The sequence below is a fragment of the Toxotes jaculatrix genome, chromosome 21 (assembly GCF_017976425.1).
Source record: "Toxotes jaculatrix isolate fToxJac2 chromosome 21, fToxJac2.pri, whole genome shotgun sequence".
Taxonomy (NCBI): Eukaryota; Metazoa; Chordata; class Actinopteri; family Toxotidae; genus Toxotes; species Toxotes jaculatrix.
Window position 1 is genome coordinate 11,354,761 of NC_054414.1, and position 13,272 is coordinate 11,368,032.

General features: G+C 39.5%; 1 protein-coding gene across 2 annotated transcripts in view; it reads left to right on the plus strand.

Annotated features, from left to right (window-relative positions):
* Window positions 1–13,272, plus strand: part of LOC121201250 (protocadherin-15-like) — a 122,491-nt gene that overhangs the window by 30,053 nt on the left and 79,166 nt on the right. For both annotated transcript variants that reach the window (XM_041067000.1, XM_041066999.1), the window contains exons 9-15: window positions 240–348; window positions 1,852–1,964; window positions 3,009–3,215; window positions 5,299–5,433; window positions 7,386–7,535; window positions 7,678–7,769; window positions 8,155–8,256. In XM_041067000.1, the coding sequence (XP_040922934.1) occupies window positions 240–348; window positions 1,852–1,964; window positions 3,009–3,215; window positions 5,299–5,433; window positions 7,386–7,535; window positions 7,678–7,769; window positions 8,155–8,256 (908 nt within the window). The remainder of the gene's footprint in view (window positions 1–239; window positions 349–1,851; window positions 1,965–3,008; window positions 3,216–5,298; window positions 5,434–7,385; window positions 7,536–7,677; window positions 7,770–8,154; window positions 8,257–13,272) is intronic.

A 13,272-nucleotide genomic window follows, 5' to 3' on the forward strand; every position in this document is an offset into this window, starting at 1 on the left:
GTTGGAAAGTTGAAAATGTTGTACATGTTTTTTTTCTGTCTTTTCTTTGTTTTTAATTCTCAAAGTTAAACTACGTATTAGTACAAATACACTACCATTTTGGTGTAGATTGCCCATTACTGTATCCTGATCTGATGCCTTTCATAGCTACTGGTTTGTCATATTTGTAGGAGATGGTTATGACTGTAAGTATATGCCACACTGTTCAACTTTACTGCTCTCACTGGTTCTGTCTCCAGAATAAGGTGAATCCCCTCAATGTGACTCCACCCATACAAGCTGTGGACCAAGACAGAAACATACAACCTCCCTCTGACAGACCAGGAATCCTATACTCGATCCTCATTGGTAGGTTGAAATTTTTTGGGGGTTAGATTGTTTATAGTTTTGTTGATATTGAAATATAAAATTACTAATAGATGATTTTATGCATATAGCTGTCTCCTACTCTGTCTCCCTTAAATATATGATAGGTGTTATTTCATTTAATAGGTTTTCATGAACACCAAGTGACACAAGAAAAACAAAAGCAGCCTCCCTAATTCTGCCCTGATTGGTCACATAAAAAGAAAACATTATTTAAACACCATTTGCCAACAGTGATAGAGATAAAGCTGTAATTCAGAGTGACACCAGCACTTCTGTTCACACATGGCTAATTGGAATCTAAGACTTGTAAGGAAGGCACTTAAATTTTAGGTGCAGAATGAGCTCAGCAGAGTAATATGTGAAGTAATTGTTGTGTGCTTGTAGCTAGTCTGCAAAGGATAAGATGTTCCCAGAATGATAGAGATGGAATTGACTGCACATTAATGCTTCATAAGTCATTCATAACAGTAACGGTGCCCCATGGCTGCGAGATATCTTGATTACTGTTTGAAATATTAAAATGTGCAATCACAAAAATAAAATAAAACATACTTTTACTGGTGAGGATGTGCGGAGTCCGTAAAAAATGTACTGACATGTCTTGACACAGACTTGATTACATTTCTCAGACTCCTACAGTGAAACTAATCTCTGCCTGAGTAAGGATTATGACAGACAGTGTCACCAAGTGCAAAATGTCTGTTGCAACTTCAAGCTGCTCTGAGATTTATGATTTATAAAAAGATTAGCACAAGAATGAAAATGAACAGATATGGCCATTTTAGGAAGCTTTATTGTTTAAAGATGATAGCGATAGAGCCAGTGGCCTTCATTAGACTCCATCGAGAGTTACTGTGTTTTTATTCAAAAGAACAGCAGGAGTTGATGACCAGTTTGGACAACAAAAGAGTTTTAAAGAACTGACTGTTACAGAGCTGCGAGTGGAACACAGAATGTATTGATTCAGGCTTGGACCCAAACTCCCGTAACCACAAACATAGGGGGAACTGCGCCGTCTTGGAATGCACTATCCTCCAGTAGAAGCCAATAAAATCAGTTCTAGCCATAAAGATGCAACACACACACACACACACACACACACATAGAAATACACACTTGAGAAATGTGAACGTGCACAAGTGCCTGCTGCTGCTCCTATCACCAGACCTTGATTTCCCCACTGAGCAATGCAACATTCCAAAGCACGATATATATGTATGCTGTGTGTGTGTGTTTGTGTGTGTGTGCATCCCCGCATTCAGGGAGCTGAGATGAGAAAACTGGGAGCATTAGCCATGCCTCCCCCTGTCTCTTTCCCCTCTCGCTTTTATACTCCCCATAGACGCCCACCAAACAAACATATATTGATTCTTACACCACTTACTGACGTTTCTCTCTCTCACACACACTCTGGTTTCATTTTTGTGTATTTTGTTTTTGCTCTGTTCTTATTACGGCTTTGTGTTGCTTGCTCTCTCTAAGGCAAACCAGAGTCCTATGCAGAATATTTCAGGTTAAACAGAACAACAGCGGAGCTCCTGCTACTAAAGCCCATCGACAGAGAACTCTACCACAGATTTGATCTGGTTATCAAGGTGAGGAACACTGCACCTGCAAACAGGGGAGGTTTAACTGGATTTTCACCCAGCGCTTTTTTTTTGTTACTGCCTTTAACCCCTAAATATCCTCACAGATCAGCAAATGTGTAAGCTTAAATAAAGGCAGAAAGTGTTCCTTCTCAGTTTATTTATTTGGTGCTTCATGGTTTCTCGCAAAAGTATTCTACACTGGCAGTAATGGTAAAGTATTAGAGCTGGGCTTTGCTGTGTGAACGTGTTTTTGGCTCAATTAGGCCAGTAATGGAATTACAGCATCAAGCAATATATCAGGTTCTGCTCTACTGAAATTGAAAACTGAATTTTTCCTCTATCGAATGTTTTTTTGCTGTAGTTAAAGGTGTGTGTGGATCTGTGTATAAGTGTGTACACTGATGTTAAAACCCATGAATTTTTTTTTATGAGATGACACTGTATTAATATTGCTTTTGGGAAAGTAATCCCACATGAGCTAATAAGCGAGAAATGTGATGTGGGAGCAGAAAAGAGGACCCACAAGAGAGTACAGAAAGACAAATAGAAAAACACACAGGCCATCCAACAGTTGCATAGTCACATGTTTTGGATTTGCAGACTTCAATAAACTTTAAAAGCTGTATTTTATGTTTCTTACAACACAAGATTATTTTGTTTATCCAAACACTCTAATTCACAAACAGCCGAAAAGCAAAGAGAATTCTGTCCTTTAAACACAAATGTCCTAGATTTGCCTTTTTTTTCTCCCTAAAATTTATATTCTGGAGTAACAACTAAACCCTATCAAAAACTGCAGTTCAGCAACTATATTCAGTTGCCCTATACTTTATGAAATAGACACAAGCATGTGTAACTGTTCTGTTCATCATCATCTAAGCTAAGAGCACTTCTACTGAGGACTGTTTAACAGTCCACCTTTATTTCACATTTATTATGTGAAGTATTGTCATTAAATACCACCTCAGTAGCAGGATTATTGTGCAGAGTACAGAAAGTGAAGCATCATAGCCCAAAAAAATAAACAATTATTTTATCTCTCTCCTTTAGGCAGAACAAAACAATGGTCACCCCCTGCCAGCTTTTGCCAACCTCCAAATCGAAGTTTTGGATGAAAACAACCAGGCACCCTACTTCCTGGAGACCAGTTACCGTGGCTATGTTAGTGAAGCATCACCAGTGGGAACCACCATAGCGACCAACATCAGCCTGTCTGCACCGCTGGCCATCATAGCTCTGGATAACGATGTGGAGGAGGTGAGGATAAAAGCATGCAGAGCTGTCAGTGATGAAGATATTGGGCATTGTTTAATATCAATGTTACTGACAAATCCAATTCAAACAGTTAACAGTTTGAATAATGCTATTATTAATACAGAGATAAATCCAGATGGTCCAATTTGAAACTTTCAAACAGAGGTTACCAAAGTACAAATTCAAAAAAACAAGATAGTGTGGCACTTGTATTATTTGTTGCTTCTGCTTCCTTTATAGCTATCAGCCAATAAGACGCCTGTATGTATCAGCTGAGTTCATTCATTTTATCTTTACCTCCTTTTGCTGAGTTCTCTGAAGCTTCAACTGGTTGTTGACAAGGATTGTGGTGTTCTTGACAGTAAAAATGAGAATTAATTTGCTGTAAATGTTAATGGTCAATAATCAGTGTTTGGTAACAGGAACAAACAGAAATTGGTGCAGACCCAGCTCTCTAGGTGTCAAGTATCACTACACCACCATGCACACTTCTTCAGTATGCATGGCTTGCCATGCCTTGCTATGCTTACTAATGATTGCACAATCATTGTTCAGGGGAGGGGTTTACCCAATAGTCATCTGTTACTTAGACACTGTGCTGGTACTCTATATCCTTATATTCTGGCTTGATGGAAAAGATGCACTAAATCTAAACCAGTGGAATTTAAAATATAGGTCTAAAATGTGATGTTTCTGCCTCTAAACACAAACTCACCTTGTAAGCAAAGCTAGCTGCACGGTGGCAGACATACCATACAGAAATGAAGGATTTGGTCCATCATCTGTCTGAAGTGTCCATCTCCATCTTTTCTTTTTTGTTCTACTGAATCTTTGCTTTGTGCCTGGCTTGCGGTGTGTCCTATCTAATTTCCCTGTGAATCTGGATGGTAAAACCATTTCCCTCTTTAATAGGCTCTTAGTGATAATGTAAGAAATTACAGTGCTGCAACATTGTTATCGCAGATGCATTCCCAAGAGCTTAGTTTGTTTAAGATGTACCATAGTCATTTTGACAAAAACAAGCTTTGGTTCATTGCTTTCTAAAAGACCCTCACAGCAGGGAATGGGCTTAGGGGGATAATGTGTGTGTCTCTGAGACTGTGTGTGTGTTTTGTGGTGATTGATATATGTTGAGTTATTTTAAATATTGCTAACCCTGGTCTTTTCTCCAGCATTAAGCACCAACAATGATGATTAGTCCTAATTGCGTTTATGTGTCGTCCATCACTTTTATTGTGTGTGCATACAACTGTGGATGTCTGTGCGTGCGTGTGTGTGTCCTTCACTCTGTGTGTGTTTGTGTTTATTTATGACTCAATATCCACACTGGCTACATCGACAATATTATCAGCCCTCCTCCCCCCTCCTCACCCTGCTGAGCCAGCCTTATCTGGAATGAGAGCTCACACACGCGCATGCACACACACACACACACATACAGCATAGACACACTGAAGAAGTGACTATGTGGGTAATATCAGAGGAGGACTTGGATGAGGATTGCCTCTCCATCACTGAGTATAACACACACACACACACACACACACACACACACACACACACACACACACACACACACACACACAGAGCCCTCTTAGGAGAATCTTTATGTCAAGAAAGAAAACCTTGGAGATGTTTTTCATTCACCTTCTCCTGTCGAAGCACTTCTCTGCTCTCAGTTGTTTTGCAGATAGAAGCATCTTCTCCATGTATTTAGGTTTATATTTTCAATTATTTAAAAAATATATTCAAAACATTTTAAACACATACATGGTAGACAGAGACAGCAATGGCTGTAGTTTTTTTTAAGTTTCTTAAAATTTACTTTTGTTATCTGCTTTTTGATTAGTCACTACATGTGCATCAAACATCCAATGTCCTAAAATTTCAGTGTATTCCTTTAATTGACCCGATGGAGATTCTCTGTAGTCACCATTACATTGCTTGGGTCATGCTGAGCATCTCCCAGGTTTAAATATACCAGCAGCAGCACCTATCCCTGTTTGATTTAAGGTTAAAAAAAAGAAATGCTCATCGTTCTGATGCCATCACAATACCTCTAAACTTCTCTCATTCTCTTCAACAGACCAGAGATCCTCAGCTCCAGTTCTCATTGGACAGCTATTCTAATGTTTTCTCTGTGTCTGCAACTGGAATCAGAAGATATCTCACCCTGGTGCAGCCACTGGACAGAGAGACACAAGAGTCCTATACATTCACGGTATGATGGACCACAGTAGTATTGTGGTACACAATAATACATTCACGGTAGGAGAAATGAGACAAAGAAGGGAAGATCTGTGCATTACATGGATACTCTTTCATAAACAGGGATCATTTAAGTCCAGAATTACAGTTTAAATATGGATGTCATTTTATATTGAAACAACTTTTATGAGCGATTTACTTGTTTTTAGCATTCAGGCCAACACAGCTCTTCCACTGCTCTGTTCAGAAATTGATGCAGAGAATGTGACTTATTACCGTGGTTCCTTCCTGTCCCTCTTTGTGTACCTCTCTCCATCAGTTTTTATGTTTCTGTCTGACTTGAGTGCGTTCTGTCTCCTTCTTTTCCTCTGATCCACTATCCCCTTTTTCCATCTGTTCTTTTGTGGATCATCTCCCTCTCAATGTGCCATTCTTCCCCTCTTATTCTTTATTTTATTTCACTGCAATCTAATTCAGCCGTTTCTTTATTGGTAGGGCACAGAGAGGCTGTCTGTTGTCAAGCACAGACTGTGTGTGTGTGTGTGTGTGTGTGTGTGTGTGTGTTCCTCATGATATGATGCACAGCATTGTTACTTCATACAGCGGTCTGTTGTCTGTCAAGTTCAGCCTGGCCATGCTCGCTGTGTGTGTGCGTGTGTGTGTACTTAAACATCTTTCTATCTTTGTGAGGACCAATAAAAAGCATAGACCTTACTGAGTAAGGACATTTTGGGAACATGAGGACATTTTTTCAGCAACATTAAAAGGCTGTTTTAGGGTAACAATTTGGTTTTAGGGTTAAGCTTAGAATTTTTTGGTTAGGATTAGGTATTCAGTTTGGATGGTTAAGGTTAGGATAAGGGGCTAGGGAATACATTATGTCAAAGAGTGTCCTCACAAAGATGTAAGTGGAAGTGTGTGTGTGTGTGCGAGAGAGAGAAAGCATATGTGTGAGAGTGCAGCACTTTGTATGAGTTGATGCGTACTTGTGTGTGCATGCAGCTGTTTGGAAGTTAAAAATGGAAAAAGCAGAAGGTCTGGTGTATTGATTGAAAGGCAGAGGTATACAGTAATCATTATGAAAGCCTTGCAGGAGAAATGAGAGAGAGAGAGAGAGAGAGAGAGAGAGAGAGAGAGAGAGAGAGAGAGAGAGAGAGAGAGAGAGAGAGAGAGAGAGAGAGAGAGAGAGAGAGAGAGAGAGAGAGAGAGAGAGAGAGAGAGAGAGAGAGAGAGAGAGAGAGAGAGAGAGAGAGAGAGAGAGAGAGAGAGAGAGAGACATCTATGAGACATAGAAGATGATATTATATGAGTCAATCAGCTTGTTGGCAGATGATCTTGTGTGTTGTGTGTTAGAGAGTATAGAGCTTCATCACTTTTTGTATCTATCCCCTCGCAAGGGAGCAACTAAGTGCATCACAGCTTGGTAACAAGAAGTTATACCTGATGATGAGTCATACACAACGTGGAGGGTATTTTCAAACAGTTCATGTACACTGACATCATATTCAAATGAACACAAATGGTTGTTTATGCTTGTTTTGTTGTTTATATACTGTATGTTTTATATAGATTACACTCCCTTAAAGGTGAGTAATCTGTGTGTAGGTGAAATTAAACATAGGGGACACAGCCGAGACAGATTTTCTTCAAAGATTTTCAAGACTTATCCGCTGCACCCACAAGAACATATAAATAAACCCAGAACAGAGATTTAGATTGAAAATGTATAGAGCAATTCCATCTCAAAAGAAACAAGGAAACAAACAAGACAGTTTCAAGATGTCAAGGACGTGTTGAGCACACAGTCCGCCCACCTCAGGATTCTCTAAAGGTGGCTTTTTGTAGCTCAGCTGAGCATAACATTTTCTACAAGAAGGAACATTTTAGTTTTTTTTTTTGCTCCTGTCAAAAAAAAATACAGTTTACATTGTTCTTTTTTTTCTCCATGTGTCTCTGTCTCTCCAGCTTTTAGCATCAGATGGTGTCCAGCAGAGCGTTCCAGTTACAGTGACAATAACCGTGTTGGACGCTAACGACAACACTCCAACTTTTGCTAATGTCTCTTATAATGTCAACCTGTTTACTGATATTATGCCTGGAGAAACTGTGTTACAGGTATGCACTGTCACAGACTACTTATTCGTAACACAATTCATAAAATATTTTGTCTTAAACATACTTTATTAAAGAATTGCACATAATGTCACAATGGGTGTTTGGACACCTGACACTTACGTGTGTGTGTGTCTCTTCCCAGCTGTCAGCAGTAGATTCTGATGCAGGTCCCAACGGTCAGGTCACCTATCGGATCTTAGCTGGTGCCCAGGGACACTTTCTTATTGGAAACAGGTAATTAAATCACTTGCACTGTAATATTGTATATGTAAGATATTTTAATGTGAAAGAAATGGAACCGCTCTTGTGTTTCAATCCAAAAAAAGAGCCTCATAATGTACCGTTAAATGTCTTGGTGTTGACGTTATTGATGATGGTGCTAAAGGTAACTTGTGTAAATGCCGGTATATCATTAGTAACAAAACTACAACGGTGAGTAATTGATGAGACAACTGATGGTCTGTAGCTTAAAGATTTTCAAACAGCCCTTAGTACCACAATGTAAAATGCAGTATCAAATATAATTAAAAAACTAATGTTAACATGCTACATTCTCCTCCTTCATTTTAGTAATTTGGACGTGTGTAGTCATGTAATATTGCATGGACTCTTTTCACAGCACTGGGGTCATTACTGTGGCACCAGGTGTTGAGCTCACTGTGGGACGGAGCTACGCTTTGACTGTAGAAGCCATGGACAATGGGCATGTGCCTCATAGAAGGTAAGGGTTTCTCTTCACCAGTCTTTCCCCCCTGCCTGTCTGCAGCTGAGGCATGAAAGGTCATCAGATTCTCTGAGCTTTTCACACTCATTGTCAGACACTCCACTGTACTGTTCCTCTTTCCCTGCCATTCTCTCCATGTACTCACCATTTTTGGGTGAGGAGTTTTCATTTTTAGAAATATATCACAACTTCTAGTTACCGTCTTCTGGATAAACCTTAAGAAATTCATACTGTCTACATGTGAAAGAAAGGAAAATTCTACCAAATGCTGAAGCAACTAGAATAAACACCACAGATGGTAAAATAAACTAAATTTAATTTAATTCGCTCTAGTCCTGTCGCACGCAAGGATATGGACTGACTTGATATGGTAACACTTTTTTGATTGTTGGTCTCTCGTGCCTTACGTTTCCTGTCTCCTGCCCATCATCCCTCCCTCATGGATTGAATAAATAAAGAACCATAACTTTTACCAGCTCACAAATTCTAGTTTATTCTCCAACTCAGATCATTTCATGGAAAAAAGAGCAGCTATTGGGTAAACTCTGTATGTATTGATTTGGTAACTGAAGTCTGACAGAGAGTACTAATATTGTGAAATTTTAGTTTTAGAGATTGCTGTGTGGAATCTGACAACAGAGCAGCCATCTCTCCATTCGCTCACCGAAAAATTTAAATTAAACAGCTCCACAGATTGGTGTAGCAGCTACACAGGCAGGGAGCTTGATTCCTTGAGTTTTTTTTTAATGGCACCATGCCTCAAGTTCACTCAAGAAACATCATAGAACAGAGATTTTGCAGGTTGCAGAAAAGGGGGACAACATGCATCAAAAGGTGTTGCCTCCTTCCGATGCATGTTTTCCCCCACTTTTCATTTTCCTCTCAGTTTCCTGTTTTCTTGTCTTGTTGCATATCATCAAATGCAGAAACACCATAAGGAAAAGTAGGGGGAAAAAAAAGAAATTGACATCAATGAAAACAAAAGCCATACAAATGGAGTTACAGCGACAGCCTGAACAACAGTGTGTTGTTTGCTGATACTCAAAGCACACTTGGGTGAAGTTCTTGGTGTTTTGCGCTTGGGGTTATCTTAACAAAAGGATAAATTAACACTGCAGTGTCCTTGCAGAGAGGAAGTCCTTGCTGTTCAAACAACAAGCACAGAACAAAAGCAGCATTTAGGCTTAGACACAGGAACATTTAATATAAACATGTTTGGTTTTAGGAAAAGGCACCATGCAATACTGAGGCAATGATTGCTCTTTAGGTGGGCTTATGTGAAAGCCAATTTTCTAAATTCATATAGGCTTAGCAGGTCAATCGGGAATATTCCCCTCTCCCTCGCTGATTAGTTCAAAACACACTTGTCACTGTCAGATGTTTAATCTGACCTGTCAGTGGCCAACAGTAAAGATTTCTGTTCATCAGTCTCCTGATGAAAATTTAATCAACTCACCCGGCACCTGGTTAAATGTTAGAATATAGGAAAGCAATATGTTTTGAATGACAGTGTGTCCATAAGATGTTACCGCTCCTGAACATGTCTGAACTCCACTCCAAACCCCTCGCTCCTCTTAGAAGTGCTACTCACTTCAGATGAGTGCCCGTGCCTGAATGTAAGTCTAAATTTAATTCATCTTAGAGACCTGACACACCAAGCCAACCTGAAAGAACCGAGCCAACCATTTAAAGGTTTGGTTCACAATTTTCTTCTTGCTGTAACCATTCCTCCTCCTCATACTGACCATCAGAAGATTCCTTCTTTATGCAGGCTCAGTAGAGGTTATCTGAAGTTAATATAAAGCTCCCATCCATATTCAGCTGTGGTGCAGGGGTAACACAAAGAGGGAATTTAACGCCTGTAACTCTGCTCAAATTATCAAATTATATGCTTGGAGTACGATTTAAGAATACATATTAAATTGAATGATTAGGAGAAACTGCTTAATAGGGAGAATTCACCAAACATGTTAGGCTGAACAGCCAGTCTGATTGCCTTCACCCTGACCCAATATTGCTCAATCAAACAAACAGCCAACTAGTGGCCACCGTGCTAAGCAAACCACGAAAACTAAGTGGGGTGGGGGATTTATGAAAATAACATAAATTACATTTGTTCCAGCAGTTGACTGGTGGTCTGTCCTCAGATTTAACCGAACTGAATCAACCTACTGTGTCTAATCCGTCAGTCCAGGTTAACAAAACAGATAATACCTAAAGTGTAGACCAAAAGATGTTATGATAGCTTACTTATATCTGTATCAAAATGATGAAATATATATGTATATATAAGTTTTGTTTTTTTTTGTTTTTTTTACTATTGCAGTAAATTTCTCTTTTCAGCAATATTTGTCAGTCATTGTAAAGGTGAGGATCCTCTGGCACTTGGTTCCAGCTATGTATCTGCCAAATCAATACACAATGTGAACCACCGCAGATTGAGGTGGTTCCAGTGATTGGCTCACAGATTGTCCCCAAATTTCCCCAGACCCCCTGTTTATCTCAGCTGAAAACATAACCTGCAAAACCAATCAATATCTATCTCTTCTACCTGATTTGTTAAATCCATGGGTCAGGACCCAGAAATGGTGTTGGACACCAACAAGGCATGAGCAACAGCATCATTTCTTTAAATGAGTTTGGATCCCTGCTTGCGCATATTACATGTCCATGTTAGGGGGCTGGACCTGTTGAAGAACCCTGGAGATGCGTACGTGTTTCATTCAGATTAGGAGTGCTTTTGCATGGCCTAGATAGATGCACCCCAGAATACTGAAAACAGCTCATGCTCACGGGTCTCATTTATACTTTCATCAAACTGGAGGGTAAGAGAGAAAAGAGGGCACCACCAGAGAGAAGATATGAGGCAGGATAAGATGTTGAATAAATAGCTAGATGGAGAGATATAAAGAGATAATTTTACACCGTACCTTGCGAGGCATGTAGTACATCATGGAAGTGGTACAAAGTTACTGCGTCTGAACAAGCAGTGTTGGGAAAGTTACTTGAAAAAATGTAATTAATTATCCAAAATATATCAGGTATACCAATTAGTCAACAACAAAAATAATTGCTAGCATTACTCGCCTTCTCTTTTGGCTCCAAAATGTAAAAGTGACAAAGCATTACTAGGATTAGCATCTGTAATGTAATTATTTAATTGTGTTTGCTCTTCTTACTCACTTACAATAATTACATAACTGTAACATGTTAATGAGTAATCCAACACTAGTCATGAGTCCTACAAGTTGCAAGCTTGACACTGAATTCTTGCATTAACTCTAAGTCCTAAAGTTGTAGACCTAATAAGTCATTACATGTACTTGACCAAATTTAATCCAAGTATGTCAGCAGACCAGTAACATTAGTAGTAGTATAAGTAGTAATACTATTATACTACTGTTACAGTTACCAAGAACATGATAACTGTAATAGCAGAAACATTAGGCTGCGGTTTGTCAGTTAAAGCTACAGCATGGAAATTCAAAATTTTATTTTATTTTTTCAAACATCCTCCAAAGCATATCTTGATGTTGAGAGTTTCTGTCAAAGGTTTCTGACTCACTGAACATCCTGGCTGCAGAGCAGAGACATTTCCTTCTAACGTTTTTGAGCAAGCCTTCCCTTTCTAACCAGAATTTTCAAGACTAGTGACTTCAATCCAACTTGTGTCCAAGTCACATAACTCAAGTCTGCTCCTCTGGTAAAATGCACATGCAAAATCTATTAAATTGAGCTTTGGTCCTAATAAGCCAGAAATTAAATTTCTCATTCAATAGATGAGGTAAATAAACATCTTGTCTCACTGCCCCATAGTGAAAGCAGCATGTCAGCAGCAGCTGCAGCCTTCCATCAGTATCTGTAGTGGATCAGATCAGCCACAGTACTGCTGAGTGCTTAGAACATCTTTGACAGCGCTCACTGCTCAATGAACATCAGTGTAGTTAGATGCATTGGTTGAGATAAAACAGACTTGAGGTGTAGAAGTGTGCTTGGTGTTGCAAACCGTAGCCAGTCTAGAAAACTATTGTGATTACGACACTCATGGGACGAGCAGCTGACAAACGCGACTGAAAAGCGCCCCACGTAGACCGATAGATTCTTTGGCAATGAGAAGGGCAGCAATTTGATGCTGAGAGTTCAGAGACATATAAACAGGAGGGTAAAGTGCACTCAGTGATGAAGCCGTTCACCTAAACATTCACCTAACCCAATAATGATCGGCTGGACCAACAAATTACTCTAAAAGACTGGGGAGGAGGAGGGTGTTTGTGTGGGCCGAGTGGTGAGTGTGTTGTGTTTAAGTCTAAGCAACCTCAGTCATTCTAAATTTGTCTCGGCAAGGATTTGATGTGTAAGTACATGCTTATAAGTTCACATTTGTGGGTTTGTGTTTGATGTGTGTATACTGCACAAGTAGGAACAGTTGTACATATCCATGTCTGTGAAATTCGAAATGAATATTAAATAAGGAGCACAAAAGTTTTAAAGGGAAGAATTTTTTCCATTGGTTGACAGTGTTTGAGGATGGAGAAAGAGAGGGAGGAAAAAGGCCCAAGCTACAGCAGAAACCCCGCCTGAATAATCTCCATCTCTCAATCGGCTGCCATCAATAATGCCGTCTGAACTGTTCTAATAAAACACTGGCTTTCCCTCTCTCTAGCGGCTTACATTTTTCCAGCCTTTATCTCTTTATTTATTTATTGTTGTGGACGTAAACAGATTTTGTGGGCTATTGTTTAGACCCGAGGTTCTTTGGCTTTTTCAGTCGTTGATCCAGTTTGAGTGGAGTTAATCTCTCCCTGCTGGAACTCGGCACTCTCACCAAGTGGGAACACAAACTAATTCCCTGTGGTTTCTTACCCTGAAATTCAGGGTGAGTAAAACCTAATATTACTCGTGTCCTGTGGTGGCAAAACTGCAAAACCGGAGTAACTGAGCTTCTTTAAATCCATTACTTAGTGATAAACAATTTGACAAAACCTAAGATTAGGATTTAACGAGGACACATAG